Source organism: Mesoplodon densirostris, chromosome 18 (assembly GCF_025265405.1).
Source record: "Mesoplodon densirostris isolate mMesDen1 chromosome 18, mMesDen1 primary haplotype, whole genome shotgun sequence".
NCBI classification, from domain to species: Eukaryota; Metazoa; Chordata; class Mammalia; order Artiodactyla; family Ziphiidae; genus Mesoplodon; species Mesoplodon densirostris.
In genome coordinates this window covers 8,227,496-8,254,048 of record NC_082678.1, presented here as the reverse complement: position 1 = coordinate 8,254,048, position 26,553 = coordinate 8,227,496, and the positions used below count along the sequence as shown (strand labels likewise).

Here is a 26,553-nt window from a genome sequence, read left to right as displayed (position 1 = left end):
GTTCTATAATACTGTGAGGTTTGAGTTAATCTAATTATCTGGATATTTATTATTTAGGAATTTAGCTGTACTTTGCAATTAACACCTTTTAAAGTAACTGTTAAACTTTTAAATGTTGGAATAGAAGTTAAAATGCCAAGAGGTAGGTGTTATTTTAAAGAGATCGTTGGACAAAATATTGAAGATTAAGACAGACTTTCAAGATTGATAGCTATTTTTTCACATTTTAGTATTTGTTGATGATTGCTTTTTCTTATTCTTGGAAGGAATACCTACTCTTAAATCCTATTCCATTTTTTTTTTTTTTTGCGGTACGCGGGCCTCTCACTGTTGTGGCCTCTCCCGTTGCGGAGCACAGGCTCCAGACGCGCAGGCTTTAGCAGCCATGGCTCACGGGCCCAGCAGCTCCGCGGCATGTGGGATCTTCCCGGACCGGGGTACGAACCCGTGTCCCCTGCATTGGCAGGCGGACTCTCAACCACTGCGCCACCAGGGAAGCCCAATCCTATTCCATTTTTAAGATTAGCTTTTTGTCTTTGGAAACCCCACTCCTGTCCTATTACTCCTTTCTTTTTTTGGATAGACTCTACCACACAGTTTTATTATTTTTAATGTGGTAAAATACACATAACAAAAATTTTCATTTTAATTATATTAAAGTGCACAGTTCAGTGGCATTAAATACATTAACAATGTTGTACGACCATTATCACCACTGTCTAGTTGCAGAACTTTTTCTTCACTACAAGACCACCATTCTTCTCCTTAGGGACTTCACATTCTGGTGAGGGAAACAAGTAACCTAATGTTTATGATACGGTGTGGCAAACTATATGTTAGAGCTTGCTATCATTAAACTTTATTCTTTCAACTGCAATTTTACTTTGAAAAAGCAAAGTAATTTTTGGTTAGGTTAACATTCAAGTTGTCATACCACTCCACACCTGAATTAAATTTAGGCTAGACTGAAGTCTTTAGTCTTTTGACTTAGGTCAGTTCAGAACTCACAAATCCTCATGCCATCTACTTTGTAACACGAAGGAAACCGGAAAATTGATACTCTGATTTAAAGCCAAATTATGGGCTCTTCATTTCTCATGGAGCAGAGAAAACTAGGATTAGAGAGAATTTCCTAGTTGTCTGCACCTATCCTCAATTGAGCTGTTTTGACTTATTCTAGTTGCAGTGACAGCTTGCTTGATTGTGGTCAAATATGGCATTATACAGGCATGCTTATCTCTTTTGGCAGATCATTAGCGGAATAGCTATATTTGGGATACTGTGTCAAGAGATTGTGTTTCTGAATTCCTTGAAACTTTGGAGTTAGAACTTGATGATTTAAAGTTGATTGTTTTAGCAGTTTTAGTTAAAAGCAATGTTGTCAACATTGAACAGTATTGTAATACAGATTTTATTTGCATTCTACTGTTAGGGTTTATTTTCTGTAGCACAAGATTGTTTAGGAAAAGTAAAACACAATACAGCCCTTTGTTTTTAAGATTCTGCAGGCTTCCTAATATAGTCAGTCTACAAAAGAGTTGAGAGCCCAAATGGTTGATAATGTTTTAGTTAGCAGTTTCAGTGTTCCTCATAGGAAGACGAGTTCACATTATTAGATCTAGACTTCTGATTGTTTTTATAAATTTAAGAAAGTCTGAATTTGTGGCATAGTTTGTTTACAGAAAAAGAATGAAAAGTTAAAATAACCCCTAGTTTGATTAGTTTTACTAATAATTTTGGCATTTATTGCTTTCGGAAAAAATAACTTGTCTTGTTTTTTCAGGGTAATCACTTTGATCAGTATGAAGAAGGACATTTGGAAATTGAACAAGCATCACTTGACAAGCCTATAGAATCGGTAAGATCAGTGCTTAATTTTGGGTCACAGATAGGTAGTGTTCGTGTGACACTTGATGTGAATGAAGTTAAACTTATTAATAACTTATAGTACAGTTTAGAGGTCTTGCATGCCCTACAGTAATCAAGTAGAGTTTGGGTTGTAATCTAATATTTAATATGTTGGGAAATCAGTGAAGAATCTAGAAACAATTTAGAATTTCGATGGAAAAATATCATTTTTGACCCATACTGATATCCTGTTAAAGATAGCAAGTTGAAATTTAGTGTTTTTGTAAATTGAATAAAGGAGTAAAATGTATTTTGATCCTTTAAAAAGCTTCACATTTCCTGGGCAACACAATCATGTGTGAAATGTTCCATTAGGAACAGTTAAGGACTAATGTGTTTTATTTACCAGACTCTTGTAAAACATGGTAATTTTGGTTTCTGTGGCTTGAGATGTCTGGTTTTTGTCAAAAGTTGATTGTATCTTTTCACACAACTTAATTTTAAATATTGATGCAAAGCAACAGAACAAGGAGATTTATTTTCCTGACTCTTAACTTTTGAACATTATTTTTATTTTGAAAAGCCCTTTATTTTCAGATTACACAGCCCATTGTTAAAATGTCTAAACTTGTCAGTATTGTCAGTATTTAATATTTGTGCTTAAGTTTACGTATTTAATAAGGGTTTCAGGAAGTTGTTGGTTAACTTGAATGAAAAATCATCAAAGAGAGAATCTCTATAGCAGTCAAGACATCCCCCTTCTCCCTTTAAGAAACACTAGCTTCTCCTCCTCCCTCAGGAAAATAAGGCAATTTAGAGAGCAGATATTTTAACTTTAGCTTTTATTTTCGTAACTGTACCATAGTAAAGGATCAACATATATTTATGTTCCTAATTAGGTTGGTGTTGTGTGTGTTTGTGTGTGTGTTTAGATGTTTACAGAAATTTACACAACTTGGGGTGTTCGACATTTTTCTTCCACAGCAGTTGGCCCATATTAGCTAAGCAGCCATGATCTGGTTTGTATTGCACGGTCTGCCTTTTTTTAATTTCTTCTCTAGGGTTTCTTTCTCCCCCACCTCCCCTTCTTATTTCTGTTCTTCTGGTCCAGTGAACACTGCATATAGTACCTCTGTCTTAATGTGCTGGCATGATGCTAGACTTAGGCATGGCAGTAATTGATGACGCATGTGATAATGCTGCAGAGGGAGAATTCACACGTGATGTGCTGAAAGCCCAGTCTTGTTTTGATTTAAGGATAAAATGCCAAGCCCACTTTGTTAAGTTAAAAATCACTGAAGTTGTTGCCTTGTTTTATATCATCTTGGGAATTATCACAAGGTAGAGTTTTACAATAAAATCTGTAGGCTAGCTAGGTCAATACCTTGTACTTGAAAAATAATTTAATTTTTCCATTTTATTTAAATGTTTCTTTGGGTCAGAGTTTAAGAACAGATAGCTGTCAGAAGAAAGGCCGAAGTACCATATTCTACAAGGTACATGGTTGGTTAATATTCTACAAGCTGTAATTCTGTGGGTACTCTGACTCAGCAGTAGCAGGAAATCTAGCTAGACTAAGTTTGCAGCCTAGTAGTCATTATTATTATACTAAAAAAAGTTTTTTTAAAAGCAGTAAATTAAATGATATTTAACATTTTTAAAGCCTTCTTTTAGGGCTACATTTAAAGATTTTTGGAAAAGTCATTCCTTTGGCATGTGGGACTAGTGCTCTTTTTCCTCTCACACTGACCAGGAATTTTTCCAGCACATGTCATAGGGAGAACACTATCAGAATTCAGTCTGACTGAGTAATCTCAACAAGTAGGAGTGGAATTGATATATGCCATATTTATTAAATGGTTATTATCTTCTCCACTAAAAATAGCAAATGGTATATAGTACCCAGACTGGATATTTATTTTTTTATGAATAATTATATGTTCAGAGATGTATATTAATAAGTTATACTTACAATGAAAATTTACTCCCGAAACACATTAAAATATGCTTTATTTGTGATGTGGTAGTTTAGGTAGTAGTGGGGGAGGAGCTTCATAGCCGACATGGTGTTAGATGGAAGTGGGACAAAAAGAGAGGGATTTTATTTCTGTTACCAAATAATTTGGGGATAAATTTAAAGTTTTAAAAGGAAGTCCCAAAATGATTGGCATCAAAATAGTGTAGTAACCCCCAAGTGCCCTATCACCTTAGGAATGCTCACCAAATAAGTGTATATTAGTTATATGTCTGGCTGGCTGGCTATCTTGTTGAGCTATCTTGTTCTTAGGGGTAAATGGCGTTGTTTCTAACACACAGAAAGAGTCTCTGCTGAATTAAAATCTTTCTCTGCAGCAATATCTATTGAGAGGTGCTGACTGTTTTGCTACAGCATGCAACTCAAAAGTGGCTGGAAATATGCAGCTTTGGGAGTCTACAGATCATTGCAGGAGCTAAAGGTCTAGTCATTTTTTTTTCTAACAAAGGTAATCTGCAGCAGCTGGTAACCGAGGAAGTCTCTGCACAGGTTTGTGCCAAGAATATGCCCTTGTGAAGGGTTATTGTGAGTATAGGATTAAGGTCCTTTTGTTTTGTAATAGGGTAAATTTGTTGCGAACCAGCAAGATGGGAAATGAGATACAAAGATGTGATAATGCATTATGCTTTTGGTAAACTTCTGAAGCTTAGCTTTGTTCCTGAGATGATTACAGGTGTTTGTTTCAATCAGGAAATGTTTAAAACACATGAAAATCCAGCATTTGTAAAGTATTTCATAATCTTTGTTATAAAGTTTTATTTTCCCTTCTTTACTTCAGCCAACCAGATATCTTTCAGTGAAATTTCTGGTCAAGAATAAAACACTGAAAAAAAAAGAATAAAACACTGTTCTAAGAAAATGTTTAAAGAATTGCCAGACAACTTGATTATCTGAATTAAAGGAACGTAGAAAGTATTAATATTTTACCCTCATTACAAAAAACTTTTAGAACTTATATTTTAAGTTATTGCTTTATGAGATTTTTAGGTCCCGGCTATAATTATGACCTCTATATACTTAAAGATAAAATATTTAGAAAACAAATAAAACTTAATCTAAAACCATAGCCCAGTCTAGGATTCTACCATAGATCCAAGAATTGGTTGATGTGATTTAGGATATATGGTCCTTTATGATCTTTATCATAGAAAGAAGATGAGAAATCAGATGGGAGAGTGATTATAAGCTATCCAAAAGTTAAAATGCCTGCACCATAGACATAAAATATGTTGTCATTGTTGCAGCTGGAAGTAAAACTACACATCAGCCATTAGTTGGCCTTTGTTCTACCTGACTGATTAAAATTCTGTCTGTATAGTTGTCAGGTTGACTGAGCAGGTTTTAAAAATTAATGTTAAGTTTTCAAATTCCAGTTGCTGATGTTTGCTTTGCATATCTAGGGATTTAGAAGTATATGTATAAGTGGGTTTTGTCTTGTTGCATATCTGTTTAGATCTGTGGACTCCACTAGTTCCAAACTGTAACTCCGTAAGACTGCTGATTTGACATTTAGCAGTGACCATATGTGGACTGCACTATAAATAATGTGCTTCTTGGAGCTGAATGGTGTAGCATTACTATATGGCTTTTCTCTCTAGTCTTCATTGTGTCATCTGTAGTGAGCTATAGATTTTTTTGTTTTGGGAATTTTTACAACTTGTTGTTTGCATGGGTTCACCTAGTAGCACTTGGTTTTTGCTTAGAGTCTTTAATACACAATCAGCAAAGCTTACAATCCACTCAAGAGACTTGCCATTTTTGTCACTGTTGAAAATGAGCTAAATGGTGTAAATTGAATGTGGCTGTCAACTAAAAGAAAATTCAGTGTGTAATTAGTATTCATCTAGTCACTGACATAATTGTAGTATAGTTTTCTCTTGAGACATGATATTCTATTCCCTATTAAAAACGTGGAATCAGCCCCACACGGTGAAGTAAATTTTAATCTGTATTTTGGCAGGCTCCCATTATACAGATTGGTGGTGCTGTTGCCAAAATGATCATTGTTACTCTGGTGGTGTACAGCTTCATGGAGCAAAGTTCCTGGGAAAGTTTTCTACTTGGTATTTAATTAATAAAAATGTCGAGGAATGGATGAAACAATGAGTTGGTTTTTTGTTTTTGTTATTTGGCTGGTATTGTGTTTTCAGCATATTGGTAGTTGTTTATAATACACATTTCTTGCTATCAATGATGTTCCCATTTAAAAATTATATTCTTGGGCTTTCCTGGTGGCGCAGTGGTTGGGAGTCCGCCTGCCGATGCAGGGGACACGGGTTCGTGCCCCGGTCCGGGAGGATCCCGCATGCTTCAGAGTGGCTGGGCCCGTGAGCCATGGCCGCTGAGCGTGCGCCTCCGGAGCCTGTGCTCCGCAGCGGGAGAGGCCACAGCAGTGAGAGGCCTGCGTACCGCAAAAAAAAAAAAAAAAAAATCTTTTTCACACATATAATACAGAGGAACAAAGGGTTAAAATATGGCACTTTAATTTACATTTAAGTTTAGAAATACAAAAAAATGTAAAGGCCAATTTAGGTAATCTAGGTGAAAAAAGTTTGCGTTTTTAGGTCAGCTTCATAGTTTAACCAAAATTAAGAAAAACTTCATGCCTAACCAAAGAAAATGCCACACTGCCACCATTTTTGGAGTCTCAAGCACAGAGACTAACAAATAGGTTGTGGGAGGAATTCTCTGGCGGTCCAGTGATTAGGACTCTGCACTTTCACTGCCAAGGGCCTGGGTTCATTCCCTGGTCGGGGAACTAAGATCCCACAGGCTGTGCCACACGGCCTGAAACAAAAAAACAAATAGGTTGCGGTAACTCTATGAATCTTGTGGAAAACCAGCTTTTTGCCTACTTCCCTTGGGCAAAGTTCAGTTGCTTTATTAATTGTGTATTTCCCTGCATTTCTTCCATGTGCATTTAAATTATAAACAGCCTGTCACTGTACATGCCCCTTTGTTAGTCACAAACCAGGCTGTGTTAAAAAAGAAAAAATAAAATCTATTATTTATTTTTGCTTCTATGAGATTATAACTAAATCGCAAATTATATATTTTATTTAAAAATAAAAAACTGAAAGTTTTTTAGTAACTATTATAGTGACCAAAATAGTAAATTGTTACTATTTCAGAAGTTAAATAGTACTCATTGCCTATGTTAGGTCTAGATTACCTGTTTGGGCTACAAATTATTTACTGCAGCTTACTGTTATAACATTCACGGGAATAATTGGCAACCTAACCAGAGAGAGTAGATTAATGATTTTTACAGGCTGGCCATTGAATCCCTTGCTCTTTCACAGTGAAAGTTCAATGAACATTTTGATCACTTCAGATTAGACAAGTCTGCTTTGTTCTACTTTGTTATAAGGTATTTTGGTGTGCCTTTCTTGTGTTACCCATCATCCTTAAGCCTGTTGGAGTTTTGACTAGTGTTTATAAAACTTTTTTCTTTTTCTGGTAAGAAAAAGGACCATAATGAATACTAGTCGTTTCTCCAGAGTCACAGAACTGCCTTTTTTCCTCCAAAAGCAGATAGGCTGAAATGATAGGAAAGGTTTAGATTTTCTGTATTAGTCATTCACTTAATCTAGGAGGTTGGTGAGGGGAAGACTTTCTGGGAGATATGCCTATTATTTTTGTTGCGTTTGTTATAACTGCAAGGACACAGAGTGGCATGTTAATAATTTTAATATAACCCCTGACAGTTCATTCCCTGTACATACTTGGGGAAGTAGATTTAATTCAAGAACAGTTTTCACCTAAAGCTTTAGAAGAGAAATGCCACTGCCATTTTGTATCAATAGTTTTTTTTGAGAAGGTGACAGCCATCTTGAGTGGTTTTGTAAAAGTGGTGCTAATGTGTATAACCCTAAATTTTTCTTTTTCCTCCTTCTCCCTTTAACATTTGCTTTTCCTTTCACTGTTGTCAGTCACAACACGCTGCTCTTGAATCTCTCAGCTGGTCTTGACTCGTGAATTTACTTATGCTTTCACTCTTCTTTAATAAATACATTAATTGCAAGCAGTGAATTGAAAACAAGACAAAAAAAAAAGACCGTTAGTGATTGGACAGTTTCTTACTTTGTGTTACATTTAACTGTTCTTTTGACAGCCCAGTTTTTAAAGCCAGGTTCGTATGGAAATGCTTTCACTCCACTTGCACTGCTTTTGGAAATAGCATACTGCTTCATCTGTCTGTTTATTTTAGTGCATTCATAATATAACACAGTCAGCATAATGTCTCATCTCCACTTAGCCAAAAGATTGAGTTTTCTTAAATTAAAAAAAGGGACAACAATTTTTGTCAGCATGGTTTAATACCGTAAATCTGTGCCAAGTATAGTTACAAAATTAGTCTGTTAAAAAATTAAACAATACTTCAATCAGCTACAAAATCTTAGAGTCATTCTGCTATCCTTGTCCTTCCCATAGTTAATTCAGTTGTAGGAGTTAGAATGATGTAAAACAATGATTTTTATGTACAGGTAAGTTTATTTCCACAGTAGTAGTATAAAGGCCTCTTTATCTTCCTTTTCTGCTAACATTACTTGTATTAAGACTTACAAAAATTTTTTTAACAATAAAGTTATTTATAAATAGTTAGGCATTCTGTACTGGGATTACACATAGCTGTAGCATTTTCTCATTCTCTCAGTTGCTAGCAAAAAATAATCTCTAAGTGACCTTCTGTGCACAGTAATGATTTTGTATATATACGTTTAAAACAATTGCATGTTTTGGGGCTTCCCTGGTGGCGCAGTGGTTGAGAGTCCGCCTGCCGATGCAGGGGACACGGGTTCGTGCCCCGATCCGGGAGGATCCCACATGCCGTGGAGCGGCTGGGCCCGTGATCCATGGCAGCTGAGCCTGCGCGTCCGGAGCCTGTGCTCCGCGGCAGGAGAGGCCCCAGCGGTGAGAGGCCCACGTACCGCAAAAAAAAAAAGACAATTGCATGTTTTGTTTTAGAAACAGACTTCTCATTATCATTTGCCACATTTTTGGGTTTTTTTTAAGTATCCTGATCTTTCTTCCTCTGATCAGTGAAATTCGGCCCAGTTTTCCAGTTGGCATCCTGTCATAAACTCATAGAAGGAAGTTGACCTTTTTTAAATTTTTAAACAGAGCATTGGGGAGGCTTAATCTTCCTTTTGTAACTTACTGTCAGAGAATATAATAGTGAAATAATTTTTTTCTTTCCTTTGTAACTCCGAAGAGCATTTTACCGTTGAATATGGAGCTGGAAGATAAAAAGCAATTTAATATGAGATTTGATTCTAATTCAGAGACTAATTGGTTTAGTTGACTTCATAATTTGATTTCAGGAAATATGAGATTATTTTCAAATGGTGATACCCAATTAATATTATAAATTACATTTTAATGCATACAGAACACTTCATGTTTAAAATTTTTAAATGTTTTCTTTTGAATGAGTAACATCATTTTATCTAATACAGTGTTAATGGTTATTTTAGCTTTGTCTCTGTACTTCGCAGTATTTGTAAAAAGCAAAGAATTGGACAAAGGTCTGCAGAATTTTCTAAGATCTTGAACCCTTACACAAAAGCTGACATTTAATTGTTGTTTCTGGTGTCTTTTTCATGTGGTTTACATTGAAAGATCTTTTCCACTGTGCTCCTAGGAAGATGAGACATTATGTATATTGGTTTTTTTCCCCTACATGCACTAATGGTTCTTTACTGTTAACTTACTGCTAGGCCTGTTTCATTCTAACATTTTAGTATTTTTGTTAGATTACATGTTGAAATGCATCACTCAGTCTGTGCTTGAGCTCATTTTATTTTTTTCTGTTTAATCAATTTAATTTCTTATTTTACTAACCTCACTTTTTTCAGTTTAATATTGGCTGCATGCTAGTTAAATATTTATATTTTTATATATATATTAAAAAACCAATCAAGTCTAGCCTGGATTTTGCTCTGATTGTGTTTTCATTTCTAGTGGTGGGGCAGTCTTACACTTACAACTTACTTTGTATCATGAAAGCCTGACACATAAGCAGAATAACTAAACACAATGTAGACTTTCTTTAAAAAACTTATAAAGTGGTGCTGTCTAGGTGGTGGATATGATTGTATAAGTACCTTGATTTTATGCTTTTTAATGTTAGTTTTAAACTTCATAAATGTATTCTTCCCCTTTTCCCCTTCCTTTTTTTCTCCTTTTAAAAGTGTTATGTACAAAAGTTGCCCAGCACACCATCAGAAAGGACCCTTACCCTGTATGTTCTTCCCATATAAAATACTAGCCAGTATTTCTTTTTACATTAATGCCCCCTTTATTGGGCACATTTACCCTATTATTAGCACCTTTTTGCATGCATATATGTAGAATTATCTCTTGTTCATCACCTGTTTAAATATCACTAGGAAGGGAAGAATATATTATTGGAATATTTTTGGTTTGTCTCTCTGTTCTGTCTGTCAGGATAATATTGGACATCGCTTACTCCAGAAACATGGGTGGAAGCTGGGCCAGGGATTGGGAAAATCTCTTCAGGGTAAGTTTTTTAAATATACCAAAAAAAAGAAAGAAAGAAAGAAAAAGAAAATGTTTCTGATGGCAGATCTTATGCCTGAGTATATTTGTTGTCTTTCTGTAAAAAGTGTTTGGGTTTTCCCGCTTGCCTTTTACTCCCTAGAATAGTCTATTTTTCCTATGACTGTATTTTAAATCACTGTTAAGCTAATAATTTGCAAGAGTAAGCTGCTGTGTCACGAATACGTTCAGATCAGACATACTGTGTGTGGCTCAACCTGTTTTAAGTTTCTTTTGGTGGAGGTGATGGGTGGGTGGAGGTGATGGGTGGGTGAAGTAAATGAAGTACATAGTATTGGAGTGTGCTTTCTTGGTATTATTTAGTGATGTTGTATCGTGGCTTCAGTATTATAAAGAAAACCATTCAACAGCAGAGTTTAATTTTTGCCCTCCCAAATTCTCCCTGAAGCTGGTGATTGCCCTGGTTCTTTTTCTGTAATCAGAATCCATGTAGTAGTAGAGAGAAAAATTAACCTATATGAAACATAAGATGGAAGCAGAGGCTTCTTAGGGTTCTCTGAGAGGCTGTTTCTCAAGTTCAGATCAGTCTCTGGGAAATGTATGGCTTAAAGTTTCCATTGCATTTATTTTTTCTTTTAACTATACTAATCATTTGGATAACAGAATACTAACATTTCTGCTTCTGAGTTCTTGCTAGTTGGAAACCAACCAACCAACTCCATTCACTTTTTAGCTCCCTCATATTCAAGGGCTACTGTTTGTTCTTTGCAGATGTGAACAGTACCTCAGAAATGATGGAAATCATTGCACTTCTACTTCTGGTCATGGAGGGTCTTGTTGTATAAAGGGATCTTTGGGGAGAGGGGCGCTACTGTTGACTAATTCTTTGAATTTGGGAAATGAATTTCCACAATTTGAATGGGAAGTCTGATCAGTTCAAATGTGTATATTAAGGGGCACAAGAGGACAGGGCATGAAGCAGGATGTTTCAGTCTTTAAAACCTTTGCTTTTTATATTTTACATCCACAAATTCTATCCAGTGCTAACACAAAGGAAATGCTCAAAAAATATATTTCAAATTAATATTTATTACTAAGCATTCACCTATTCTTTTGGACAGATAGAAAGATTTGATCACCATTAAACTTGTTTTCCAGTGGCGCAAGAACTTATTGCACACGATATAAAGAATACTCTACAGTTGAGAGCAATTAGTATGGCATAGACCATAGATTTTGTAAGAGTCCAGAAGAGAGAAAGAGTAATCGGGACTAAAGTAGACATGACTTCTTGATAGGATTAGTCCCAGTGGTTTGCATAGTTAAGTGTTGGGTTGAATTGAATGGAGGCGATAGTTCAGAATAAAGTCTGAAGATTGGATTTGATCTTTCCCTACTATTTGAAACCTCTCTTCCTTTTCAGAGATTCCCAGGAGCATTGCTGATTGTTACTCTCTTTGTTCAGGCACACAAGGGAGTAGAACTGGGGGGCATTTCATAGGGGCTAGCAAATCTATATGAATCCTAGAATTTTTCATTGTACGCATCAGAGACTTTAAAGTACAACTAGAACCTGCAGAGGGAAAGAGAGTGAGAGACATACAGACAGTGAGTTTAAGAAAGGTGAGGTAAATGGATACTCACCTATTTTTGGGTGATGGAAAATTATTATTATTGTTTCATTTTAAGAACACTTTTGAATTTGGTTCTCTTTAAACTTTGAGCTCCTTGAAAAGAGAAATTAGGTTTTATCCATATTTCACCTTCATCTCTATGGTGATAGGCATGTAATAAGCACTCAATAACTCATAAATCCATTATTTATTTAAAATAACAGGGAAATTTGAAGCCCATCTTTTTTTTTTCTTTTTAATTGTGGCAAAACCCACATAACATAAAATTGCCATCTTAACCATTTTTAAGTGTACAGTTCAGTAGTGTTTACTAAATTCACATTGTTGTGCAAAAACCCACCTGCCTTGAATGGCTAGTACAGTCTTTACCCTTCAAAAAGAATGGGACCTTATTCTTTTGCCAATATTAAGGGGTGATTTTAATTGTCTTGTAAATGGCTCTTTTATTTTTTAGTGTCACATTAAACATTGTGCAGGCATTGTGCTGGTTTCTCTTACATAGCTCTTTCTATAATACCCACATGATTTGACCTAGAATATAGCCACATTTATGGTATATTGAGGTAATTCATGACTGATTTTTTTCATTGTACCAAACCTTTTCTATAAATAACCACTGAAGAAAGCCCTGTTGCTCCACTGAAAATCATGCCTCCTTACTATTGTATAGAGCAGTCACTGCAAATCATTTCTAGGCTCATGGCTTTGCATTTTCTTTGCATTTAGTCGTTTATTGTCAACCTTTAGTTCCTTTTATTTGATTTTAAGGCTCTAACATTTTTAACATGCAACCATCCACTAAATTTAAACCTGATCTTTTTAGGATTTTTTTGTTAATGTTTAAAAATTATTTCAACCCATGCAAGATTTTCACAAAGGGTGCCAGTTCCTGGGGCTACAGTGTGTATAACTTGTCACTGGATAGGTTGGAGAATAGGGCATGCCAACTCTGAAGCAAAATTATCTGTGGTACAATAGAAAATTAAACTTTGTAAAGTGGGTTTAATTTTGTACTTGAATTTCCCTTATTATTCACCTTTTGCTCTCCCCTAGTATTTATTAAAATATTTCAAAAGTTAAAAAAAATAGGAACTTTTGTGTGTGGCAGGTAAGTGATTATTAGTGTTAAAAAAACAAAAGACCTGTAGAAAAGACATGTTGACAAGATGTCTGAAGGAAACAACATTAAGAAAGGCCTGGGCTTCCCTGGTAGCGCAGTGGTTGAGAGTCCGCCTGCTGATGCAGGGGACACGAGTTCGTGCCCTGGACCGGGAAGATCCCACATGCCGCGGAGCGCCTGGGCCCGTGATCCATGGCCGCTGAGCCTGCGTGTCCGGAGCCTGTGCTCCGCAACGGGAAAGGCCACAACAGTGAGAGGCCTGTGTACCGCAAAAAAAAAAAAAAAAAAAGGCCTGTTGTTGAGAAATGTTATGGACAATTTTTTATTAGAGGCAGAGGATGTGTTTAATTTGGAATAAAGCAACAGCAAATGATAGTTGTATTTTGTGGCTGTTGAGCTGGATTTGATTCTTGAAAATGTTTTATAACCTTCCGGCAGCTTTGAAATGGAATGGAATGTAGCTCAGAATCTTTATTTTGCCATGAAATAGGTAAGTAGGTGTAGCCCAGGAGTGGTGCCTGAACTTCCTTTGTTATATTGTCTAAGCCGTTTGATGATTTGGCTGATTTTTTTGGTCACAAAGAAAAGTTTAGCACCTGAGAAAAATGAATGAGGTGTGGTATTATTTCATATTTCACGCTGTCCAGAGGGTTCAGTCAGTAACAGGCAACCAGCATTTACTGAGCTAATAACCTATTCTAGTTATACCAGTTGTAAATAGCATAAGCCATGGGCAAAGTAGATAAGACATCGTTCCTGCTCTTCAGGCTTATTTTCCAGTCCCCCAAGTCTTGCTTTTTAAACTTACTGTACACCTTTGAAGGTTTTTTAAGGCCAGGGGCCATGTTTTATATTTTTTAGTATGTGATCAATTGAATATTTAATTGACAAATTGCTTCAAGTTCCTTGAGAGTAGGGATTCTCTTTTATTTTTGTTTAAAAGTACTTGGTGTAGGGTATGAGGCGGTGTGAGCAGCATTTGGAAACGTAAGATTTAGGTTAGAGTTTGGCTCTGCCACTTACTTTAAGGGACAGGTTGCCATAACTGAATTATTTTTCTCAGCAATAAATGGGATTAAAATCTCTACCTCTGTTCTCACAGTGTGATTATGAGGATAAAGTAAATTAAGTGAAGTCACTTTACACAAACTGTAAAACACTATATAAATCCTACTTGTTATTAACACCTCTGATGTATAGTGTATATTTAGATATTTTAACTGAATTTGAGATAATCCATCTTTAGGTCTTTATCAAAAACCTAAATATAATAAAAATCATAAATAGAGAAGCCTCTGTCTTGCTACTCTCTATTTCCCAGAATTTGTAACAGTAGTAGTTTAATATGATATACTAGATATCTGACTCCCAGATCTGTGCTTTTAATGCTGTATATGTTGTAGGGTCCTAAGCCCCTAATTTTGGTGTTTGTTTCAGTAATTCTGAGCTCTTAGTTAGAACATCTGAAAGAGCCTCAGTCACTGAGCAGTGGTGTTGGGACAACTGGATAGCAACCCAGAAAAAAGAAGTTGGATCCCCACTGTCATACCTTACCCAAAAATATATTCCAGATGAATAAAATATTTAAATGTAAAAAATGAAATCATGAAATCATTAAGATGAACAATGGGATAATTATTATTTTAAAAATAATCTTAGAATGAGGAAAACTTTTCTAAGTTAAACTCCAAACCCAGAAGACATTAAAAAAAGGATAAGGCTTCCCTGGTGGTGCAGTGGTTGAGAGTCCACCTGCTGATGCAGGGGACACGGGTTCGTGCCCCGGTCTGGGAAGATCCCACATGCCACGGAGCTGCTGGGCCCGTGAGCCTTGGCCGCTGAGCCTGCGCGTCTGGAGCCTGTGCTCCGCAACAGGAGAGGCCACAACAGTGAGAAGCCCATGTACCGCAAAAAAAAAAGGGGGGGGGATAAATTTGACTGTATTTCATCATAAATAAGGTAAAAAAACAGAACAACAAGAAAAAAACAAACTGGGGGAAGTATCTGTAATATTTCATTACAGACAAAGGACAGATTTCCTTATGTATTTATTATCATCAGTTTGTAAAAGACTTATAACCTAAATAGAAAGGGAGAAATGATATGAGCACTGTTTACAGAAAAGTAATGCAAATGACCTTTAGGTGTTTGAAAATATTCTCAATCCTTTTCATATTAGAGATAATGCATATTAAACTGTGAGATATCATTTTTCACTTGTTGGCTTGGAAAAGGCTTAAAAAAAAGATTAGCCTGGTCAGATTTTGGAGAAAAGGTTCTTACATTATAGCCAGTGAGACTATAAACTGATAAAACCACTGTGGAGAACAATTTGAATTACTTAAAGATTAAAATACATGTATCCTTAGATCTAGTAATTCTGTTTCTATCTATCTATCTATCTTTAACTTATTCATGAAATGCACAAAATAATGTATGATTGAAGTTATTCATTATATCACTGTGATAGATTGGAAATAGTCTACCATATTTCCTTGATTCTAAGACAGTTTTTCATATTTTAATAAAGATAAAATCAGATACACCTTATTAATGGCATTATAGTTATAATTGGCAGCTTTTTAAATTTCTTTCTTAGTGGCACATAAAACTGTTTTACGGTTAATGGCATTTAAATTTTTTAAATTAATTTATTTATTTTTGGCTGCATTGGGTCTTCGCTGCTGCGCGCGGGCTTTCTCTAGTTGTGGCGAGTGGGGGCTATTCTGTGTTGCGGTGCGCAGGCTTCTCATCGCGGTGGCTTCTCTTGTTGCGGAGCATGGGCTCTAGGCACATGGGCTTCAGTAGTTGTTGTGCGTGGGCTCAGTAGTTGTGGCTCACGGGCTCTAGAGCACAGGCTTAGTAGTTGTGGCACACGAGTCCAGTTGCGTAGCGGCATGTAGGATCTTCCCAGACCAGGGCTCGAACCCATGTCCCCTGCACTGGTAGGTGGATTCTTAACCACTGCGCCACCAGGGGAGCCCTAATGGCATTTTAGATTTGAAGAAATAGGATACTAAAATGGGTAAAGGGAAACCATGCAGCTTTAATACTCAATATGTATAGAACAATTTCCAAGATAAATTAAGTAAAGAAGCAAGGTGCAGAATAGTGTGTATTATAGTAAACTACCACTTGTGTTAAATGATATATATCATATACATGTATACGTGGGCAGATAGATATATACCTCCTGCTTAAAAATCACTATTTTGTTCCTGAAAATCAGACCTTCTGTATGAAAACCCTATTTGGGAACCTATTTACCATTATTTTAAATGGCTTACACATCAACCCAACCCCTAACCAATTTCTAAAACATAGCTGGCTGTTTTAGAAAATTAAGATATAAAATACTTAAACGTTTCTTCCTGATTACCAAATAATTACTATGGTTGTTAACAGTTGCTTTCTATGTAGTAACATGTCCATACCTTTTGTTGATACTTAAGCAGCTTTCTCAAAGTCCTACAAGTTGTATGTGGATGTATCTCCAGATTTCTCACTTGTCTTTTCCTTAAAATGTTGAATTAGATTTTTGAGATTGAAAGATAAAAATTTTACTGTATGAAACCATTGGCTGGAAAATGTTGTGTCAAGAAAGATGAACTGAGGCATTTCACTGTGAAATATTAAAAGGGTACATTCTGTGGGGTCTGCCTATATATTTATTTTTTATTTGCTTGACTATGCAGAAAAAAATCTTTGTTAAGGCAGCCTGTGAAGGGAAAGTGGGTTGCTTTTTACTGTATTCTTTTAAAATTTGATATGATATACTTGTAATACTATTAAAAATATGGAAAATAATTATTTTGAAAAAGACTTAGAATAGGCAGAATCAAAGCAGAGTAGAGTTGGTTTCTTTGGTTTTATGTACGTGTCCCTACTCCCACTCTAGTTTCAGTTGGCGAACAAATGGTTAATATAGTTGGGTAAACCCTGCATTAGCTAAGCCCCAACAGTGCTTCTACTACATTTTATGGCTGCAGAAAAACTAGATTTGAATTCAATACAATAGAAATATGTGGTGTTACAATTTAGACTTTATTGTTAAATTAGAACGTTGATCTTTAAAACCTAACTTCCTAAGAAAAGTCATTCTTTGGCTGAGGAGAAAATAGCTTTCCTTTAATATTTTGATGACATAGATAAATTTTCTGGATAGGGTCTTTGTAAAAGCTGAGTTGTCCTTCTACCTTAGTTTCCCTTTGAAATTTGTTTTTCTTTGGGAAAAGGAAATAGCACCTAACTCAGTATGTATTAGGTGCTAAATCTAGAATCTAAACATTCTGCATGTCCTACTTAATGAAATACATATTAGTATGCTCATTTTATAACTGAAGAAATCATTTTGGAAAGGTCATACAACTACTGAGTCTCTGCCATTCCAATATAAGCCTAACTTTGAAATCACTGTTTCTATTGGGTTTGCCAGAAGGTTCGTTCATTTTTTTCTGTAAGATGGCTCTAGTAGTGCTAGTTGTCTTTAACCTCATTTGAAACAGTTTTGTTAGATTGTATTGTGACAGCTGTCATATCAGCGTGCGTTTAAAAAAAAACTTATCAAAATTGGTGAATGTTTGTGTAGCCATTTTAATATTGAAGATGGGGAAAAAGCAACATTTTTGGCATATTATGCTTTATTATTTCAAGAAAAGTAGAAATGCAACTGAAACACAAAAAAAGATCTGTGCAGTGTATGGAGAAGGTGCTGTGACTGATCAAACATGTCAGAAGTGGTTTGCGAAGTTTCGTGCTGGAGATTTCTCACTGGACGATGCTCCATGGTTGGGTAGACCAGTTGAAGTTGATACCGATCAAATCGAGACATTAATTGAGAACAATCAACATTATACCATGCTGGAGATAGCCAACATACTCAAAATATCCACATCAAGCATTGAAAATCATTTGCAGCAGCTTGGTTATGTTAATAGCTTTGATGTTTGGGTTCCACATAAGTTAAGTGAAAAAAACGTTATTGACCATATTTCCACATGCTATTCTCCACTGAAACGTAACGAAAATGTACCGTTTTTAAAACAAACTCTGACGGACGATGAAAAGTGGATACTGTACAATAATGTGGAATGGAAGAGATCGTGGGGCAAGGGAAATGAACCACCACGAACCACACCATAGGCCGGTCTTCATCCAGAGAAGGTGATGTTGTGTATATGGTGGGATTGGAAGGGAGTCCTGTATTATGAGCTCTTTCCGCAAAACCACACAATTAATTCCAGCAACTAGTGCTCCCAGTTAAACCAACTGAAAGTAGCACTCAACGAAAAGTGTCCAGCATTGGTCAACAGAAAACTCATCATCTTCCATCAGGATAACACAAGACCGCATATTTCTTTCATGACCAGGCAAAAACTGTTACAGCTTGGCTGGGAAGTTCTGATTCATCTGCCGTATTCACCAGACATTGCACCTTTGGATTTCCATTTATTTTGGTCTTTACACAATTCTCTCTTTTTTTTTTTTTTTTTTTTTGCGGTATGCGGGCCTCTCACCGTTGTGGCCTCCCCCGCTGCGGAGCACAGGCTCCGGACGCGCAGGCTCCGGACGCGCAGGCTCAGCGGCCATGGCTCACGGGCCCAGCCGCTCCGCGGCATATGGGATCCTCCCAGACCGGGGCACGAACCCGTATCCCCTGCATCGGCAGGCGGACTCTCAACCACTTGCGCCACCAGGGAGGCCCTACACAATTCTCTTAATGGAAAAAAATTGATTTCCCTGGAAAACTGTAAAAGACACCTGGAACAGTTCTTTGCTTAAAAAGATAAGACGTTTTGGGAAGGGCTTCCCTGGTGGTGCAGTGGTTGGGAATCCGCCTGCCTGTGTGGGGGACACGGGTTCGGGCCCTGGTCTGGGGAGATCCCACGTGCTGCGGAGTGGCTGGGCCCGTGCGCTGCGGCTACTGAGCCTGCACTCTGGAGCCCGTGACCCACAGCTACTGAGCCGCGTGCCACAACTGCTGAAGCCCGCAAGCTTAGAGCCTGTGCACTGCAACGAGGAGTGGCCCCTGTGCTCGCCACAGCTAGAGAGAGCCCGTGTGCAGCGGTGGAGACCCAATGCAGCCGAAGATAAATAAAAAAATAATTAATTAAAAAAATTTTTTGGGACAATGGAATTATGAAGTTGCCTGGAAAATGGCAGAAGGTAGTGGAACAAAAGGGTGAATACGTTGTTCAATATAGTTCTTGGTGAAAATGAAAAATTTGTCTTTTACTTTTACTTTAAAACCCAAGGAACTTTTTGGCCAACCCAATACATTTATATCTTTTCCCTTCTCAGAAAAAGCTGATAACTGAAAATAAGAGTAGGTTTGAGGGGGACAGCAGACATGTAGTTCCCCCAAATCAAAAGAGTATGGATTGTCAGAAAGGCTTAGTTATACTTGTTGCTGGTCTAGCTGAAGGAACCTGTAGCTGTAATGGCCTCTGTTCCCTGCTACTTAAATGAGCTATGCAGTCTTTACACATTGCCAAAGGTAAGCATAATTTTAATAATTCATGTATCAAATTTAGTAAGATACAGATTCTATACAACCTCTGACTATCTTAATGGAATTTAGTTAATATAAACAAAAGAGATGCACCCAGTTAGTAAACAAAATTAGTCAGAATTGTCAGTCTTTAGTAAGAAGTCTAGGTTTTAGGGCTAGACTAGAAAGGAAAAGGGATTGGGGGAGTGGAGGAGGGGAAATGGTGAATTCAGATGCCATATAGGCTACTTGTTTCTCAGTATAGGGATCGTCACATTTAAAGACAGACGTTAACGGGCTTCCCTGGTGGCGCAGTGGTTGAGAGTCGCCTGCCGATGCAGGGGACATGGGTTCGTGCCCCGGTTCGGGAAGATCCCACATGCCGTGGAGCTGCTGGGCCCGTGAGCCATGGCTGCTGGACCTGCGCGTCCGGAGCCTGTTCTCCGCTGGACCTGCGCGTCCGGAGCCTGTGCTCCGCAACGGGAGAGGCCACAACAGTGAGAGGCCTGCGTACTGCAAAAAAAGAAAAAAAAAAAGACATTAACTATATGTTAAGATGTTATTTAATCAGAAGACATTAAATATATGTTAAGTTCATAGCAAAATAACCAGAAAGGAAGTAGCAAATTTTACTAATGAAGATTTAGAACAGGTAAGTATAAAAGGCTATTTTATCATTCTAGTACTTTTTTTCTAAGAAAAGAGTGAACTAGTTATAGAAGCAGTTTGCACAGTATCAAGGTAGATTACTTTAAAAGAGGCAATCGCTGGTGAAGAATTACATGGAATTAGTTGCACTTTTATTAAATACTGTGTTCAAGAGACCGTAATAAAGAATATACATGACATTATAAGATACCGCCCTTACTCTCAAAGAGTTTACCATTTATTTTAGGAGATAAGTGGAAGAAAGCTGAAGAATAAATTCTGTAAGGATGAATGACTAGGGAAGACTTCGCAATGAAGTCTTGAGGAGGGAGGAATGGGTATTACCGAAGAAAGGAGATACTGATGTATACACAGTGATTACGGTTGGCAAAGAGTAGGCCTGGCTGGCTGGAGCAGAGAATGCCCATAGGGCAGTGCATTTCATACATTTTAAAAGCAGAAGAACCTCTCAAATTACATATTTTTTAAATGTCGAACCTTAATGTATAAAAGAGAGGGTGGGAAAAAAACCACAATTATTTGTTTGAAGCAGGGTTCTAGGTCTCCAGGAGCAGTCTGGAGACCATAACTAGAAGGCAGTAATGGGAAGTTGGTTCAAATAGGCACAAATCTAATATTACTGAGTGTTTCTGTCCTAGGCACTTAACAGATATCTCATTTAATTCTTAAAGCAAGTCTATGAGATAATTATTGTTATTCTCATTTTGCAGAGGAAGAAACTGAGGCTTAGAGAAGTTGAGCAAATTGCTCAAGAATAAGCTACCAGTAAACGACAGTATCAAAATACAAACCTTGGTCTTTCTGACTCCAAAACCCATGCTCCTAACTACCACACTGAATGTGGAAGGCTTTAATGCTGCTCCAATTTGGAACTTTATTTTGTAAGCCAAAGGCAGTTTTTGATCAGAAGAGAGGTATAGAGTTCTATAGCAAGAAGAAATATTAAAGCTAATTTAGTCTGAAATTCATTTTACAGATGAAGAAATTTAGGTTTAGGGTTCCAAAGTGCTGAAACCCAGTCCCCAATTCTCTGATTTGTGATCTATTGTTCTTTCCATTATGGCAATGAGGACATTGGTGGTAGAAGTTAAATACTGGTCTAGCCAAAGTAGTCTGAAGATGAAGATGTAAAACCATTTAGAAAGCTGTCTAGGTATGAGTTGATAAGGGCATAGAATAGAGTGATAGCAATGGAACTGGAAAGGAAAGTATAGTTATGAAGGATGATAAAACAAGTCAACTACGAAGCATAATGTACAGTCAATTCATGCATGTGTCTTACTAGCAAGCCTTTGTTCACTGGGTTTAGTGTTAATCCTTTATAATAGCTAGCATTTATTAAGTGTTTACAGAGTGCTTGCACATGTACAGTCTAATTTAAATCCTCTCTGCGGTAGGTATTCCTGCTTTACAGATGAGGAAATTGACATTCTAAGGAATACTTTGCCCAGGATCTTACAGCATAAGTGGTAGAATCATGTTGCCAAAACCTATGCTTTTAATCAGTATGCTATCTATAATGTACTTCAGTGCTGTGTGGTGGGTTACTTCTGTCTCCTGGAGAAATGTGATGGTGGTGAGAAATAAAGCACTGCAGAATTGAAATATACAATAGTTATTCTGGCTGAAAAAATTGGAGATAGCTTTGAATGTGATATTTTTTCTTAGGACACTTGAAGTGGTCATATATGTTTATGATAAATATAAATTTGTATAAATTTGCTAGAAACTTGAGGCTAGGTTGAGTGGTAAGAACCTTGGCCACATTTTTAAGGATGGTTGGTAATTGATCTCCAGGGGAAAAGAAAATACTGTAATTTCTGTCTCATACTATAATTTCCTCATTTATTTTTTCTTATACTTTATATTTCTCTCCTGTGGCATTTTAAATATTCTACCTTGTATAATTTGTGTTTATGTATCTCTTAACTCTCATTAGACTATAAACTCCTAAATGATAATAATTGCTAGGCATTTATATATTCTCTGTTGCTTTCATATGTTTTTTATTCTGCACACAGTTATTGAATCTTTAGAATGTGCAGGTCTGTAGTAAGTCTTAAAGACTTACTTTAAGAGCCCGCCTGCCGATGCAGGGGACATGGGTTCATGCCCTGGTCCGGGAAGATCCCACATGCCGCGGAGCGGCTGGGCCCATGAGCCATGGCCACTGAGCCTGCGCATCCGGAGCCTGTGCTCTGCAACAGGACAGGCCACAACAGTGAGAGGCCTGCGTACCACAAAAAAAAAAAAAAGAGTTGAAGAATGAATAAGATATAGCCTCTGCCCTCCAGAGGCTCATGTCTAATATAGACACGAATGTAACAAATAAATGTAATGCAATGCAGTATAATATCATAATTGTGAAGTTAAAGGTACAGTGGGGGCTAAATAGAGAATTGAACAACCTAACTTAGAATTTCAACTTATTTCTTGAATGATTTAACAAGTGAAAAATCTCATATTGTGCGAATAAGGAAGCAAACAACTATATCAATATTTGCCCAACTATACTTGTTAGTTGATACATGGAATCTCCACATTCTTCCATAAGAAACACTGGTATTTAAAAGTAGGACCAAATGTAAACATGATAAGAACACAAAGTTAAAAGTATGTTTTCTGAGAAATATATTTTAATAAAAAAACTAAAAATTGTTTATTAAAAATGGCTACCAAAATTTGAAGTAATGGGATTGTACATTTAGAAAAGGGAAAAAAATAATATCATCTTTCATTTATAAATGTGGTTTATTAGTTTTAAATTCAATCTTTTCTTTCTCAGTCTTTCCAAACCTGTGAAGTAGATAGCTACCAAATGAGAGTTACAGAGAAAATCTAGTGGGAGCTCAGAAGGAAGGAACAAAGGACAGTCTCAGGAGTAGGAATTGCAAACTCTGATGCCTGCTGGGGCCAGGTGGTACCATACGCAATTGAAGCCCACTGAGTGTGAGACAGTAGGAAGTGGTGTGAGTTGTGCCATGTCTAGAGAGGAGTAACTGCCACTCAGCTAGCTCATGCTCATTGTTACCGTGTAAGAGTAGAGTCTCCGGTATTGCCAGGCCTGAATGTTTTAAAAAAGAAACCAGAAATCCAGATATTTTGGTGACATTTACTAATTGATAAACGTTGGCTCAAAGTTTAAAATAATCTGAGATAAACAAAACATGTTCCCATATTTGGGAACAAGGCCCATATTTGATTCACAGGTTACCACTTTATGACCTCATTTGAAATTTGACCTGGGTTTAAATTCAAGCTCTGCAACCAGTAAGTGGTGTGACCTTGTTATAACCTCAGTATACCCAAATTTTTCAAAGATTTGGGAGTTGTTTGGGGAAATTAAACATGATGGTATATAAGTTTTATACCTGTATCCTATCTCATTTTCCTCTCTAATACATGGAATGGAGATAATGCCACTTAATAGATTGAGAAACTTAAGTGTTTATCCAGTCAAACTTCTGAGGATAGTAGCTATGTTTATAAGTCTTCTGACCTCTACTCCAGTACTTTTTCCATTAGACTTATGATTCTCAAGCTTTAGTGTGTAGCAGAATCACCTTGGGTGCTTGTTAAAAATGTAGGTTCCTAGGACTTCCCTGGTGGCTCAGTGGTTAAGAATCCACCTGCCAGTGCAGGGGACATGGGTTCGATCCCTGATGTGGGAAGATCCCACATGCCGTGGAGCAATGAAGCCCGTGTGCGATAACTACTGAACCTGCACTCTAGAGCCCGCAAGCCACAACTGCTGAGCTTGTGTGCCCTAGAGTCTGCATTCCACAACTACTGAGGCTATGTGCTGCAACTACTGAAGCCTGTGTGCCTAGAGCCCATGCTCCGCAACAAGAGAAGCCACCGCAAATGAAGCCCGCGCACTGCAACGAGGAGTAGTACCCTCTTGCTGCAACTAGAGAAAGCCTGCGTGCAGCAACGAAGGCCCAACACAGCCCACCCAAAAAAATATATATATATATTAAAATATATATATATATATATATATATTTTTTTTTTTTTTTGGGTAAATGTGGATTCCCAACCAGCACAACTCAGCAGGTCTGGGGTGGGGTTCAGGAAGTAATATTTTAAACAAGCTCCCTAAATAATTTGCTTTGGACCATATGAATAAAATAAGCTTCTAAGAATGTTACCTTGACTGTAGTAAGTAGGGTAGACAGTTGGTCCTTTTGCTCATACAAAATATATTAGTAATTTTTAGTCTGAATTAGTATAATGCTATTTATTTTTCGATTTACACTGTTTCCTACATTATTACTTATGGACTTCTTGCCCTAGGTTAATTTGCATGATTAAAATGAAATTGGTTTGTGTGGAAACTGGTTTCTTACTTTGGCAAGAAAGTGGAGTGTCCAAGAAACTTTTAAAATTAGAAATACAGAGTATAGAGTGACAGTGATTTCATTGTAATTAGAGTAGTCCAATCAGGTGGAAATAGTTGAAAATATAAACTTTCACTGGTTAAACCAATATTTGATAAGTAGGAGCTAAGAGGAGACAAAAATGCCCTCAAAGTTGTATGGAATCATAGACTTTAGAACTGGAAAAGAAAATTTCTGTGGATGACCTAGGATCTCTGGGTTTTTTAGCAGAGACTTCAGAGGAAATAAGGAGGATTTTTGAGTAATTTCAATCTACTTGATTTTCTGAATTTACCCCTACATTCCACGTGGACTTCATCTGTTACAAATTTGACATACTATGGATTAATAACTTGCTGTTCAGTACACATACATAGGTGCTATTGTCTTCCTCCAGATGACAGTAATAGTAAAATAGTAAGCATTTTAATTTATTCTGTTTTGCTTAGGCTTAATTAATTTTCTTAGACGATTTGTAGTATATGTTTAATTTGGAGAAGGTCTTGCTAAAGTATGCTTCATTCTTTTGGCTTGGATTTAACATTTGTATAACCTTGCTTTTCAAACTCAGTGGTCACTCTTTTGTTAATGGAATGATAACATGGGAAGGATTTGAGGGTAATACTTTGGTAATAATTTTCTCCATCTGTAAATAGGGTTGTTTCATTATCACCAAATTGTAGGTAGAACATTAAAATTTATCACAGCTTCTTAGAGTGTCTTTAATTTTAAGGTACTTATTGCCAGTTTTGGAAATGAAAGAACAAATTGATTTTTTAATTTTCTGAGGCCTTAAGAAGATAACAGTGTTAAGAGTTCAACAGCATCCTATATAGTGATTTATAGTGGAACGTTAGGGTTTACAAAGCGTCTTCTGTTTGTTGTTTCTTTTGATCTACATGCCAGTCCTGAAAGTGAGGATAATATCTCCATTTTGCAGGAGAGGCTGCTGAGACTCATGTGCTGATTGTCAAAAGTCACACAAGTGTTTAGAAATTCTCTTATTGGAGAACTGAGTTTTTGTAGCCAGCGTTTTTAGGGACTCCCTAGAAAAATATAGAAAGAAAATAATTAAAGATGAGTTGAGGAGGGGGTTGATGTGTAGAGTAAAGGAAGAGCAATCTAAATGAAGCTGGAAGGTCTTTTGGGGTTATAGAGTGATCCTGGAATATTAAGAAATTCTCAATGTAGTTAATGGAAGTACTTAACCAATAGTAAGAGGCTACAACTCTAAGAAGGCATTGGATTGTTGGATTATTACAATACCATAGGACTGGCTACTACCTACATAACTCCCCAAAATATTTTCTACTCTTCAAACTTAAGAATTGAAGTGAACCTTAGAGACCATTAAGTCTAACTCCTTAAAAATTTGGTGCCTGCTTCTTCTTGTCTGCTAATGAGTGATGGTAGATAAAAGAAACTGAACAAGGTTGTAATGAATAGTAATGCAAAACTCAACTATTTCTTTATATTAGCTTATATATTTTTTGAGATATGGAGACCTGTATAATATAGCATATATCTTCTGTTTGATAAAATAATTCCTTGATTACAAGACAGTTAAATCATCAGTATCTTGTGGCATCAAGCAGAAAGCGCTGTGATGACTAAATATTTATTTATACCTGAACAAGGTGAGACCCACTGTGAACATGTTCATTCTCTTGAGTCAACAAATGCTTTTTAATTTGTTATATCAAATTATGTCCCAGATACTGTGTCAGTTATTCAGGATACAAACATAAGTAAAGCTCAGGGCACAAAAGTGTTCCCCCATTTTTAAAAAACTAAGGACCTAAAATTGTTTTGCCTTCTCCCCCTATGCCTCATATTTTAGATTATTTTACCCTGAA

At 36.7% G+C, this 26,553-nt stretch overlaps 1 protein-coding gene across 4 annotated transcripts in view; it reads left to right on the top strand.

Annotated features, from left to right (window-relative positions):
• Positions 1–26,553, top strand: part of GPATCH8 (G-patch domain containing 8) — a 104,419-nt gene that overhangs the window by 24,507 nt on the left and 53,359 nt on the right. For 2 of the 4 annotated variants that reach the window (XM_060081310.1, XM_060081311.1), the window contains exons 1-3: positions 1,795–1,858; positions 2,833–2,867; positions 10,334–10,406. Coding sequence is in view for 1 of the 4 variants with exons in the window: in XM_060081309.1 (XP_059937292.1) it covers positions 1,784–1,858; positions 10,334–10,406 (148 nt within the window). In the remaining 3 variants the exon portion in view is untranslated. Of the gene's footprint in view, positions 1–1,783; positions 1,859–2,832; positions 2,868–10,333; positions 10,407–26,553 lie in introns of those variants that run through there. The other 2 variants (XM_060081309.1, XM_060081312.1) reach the window with 1 other exon arrangement.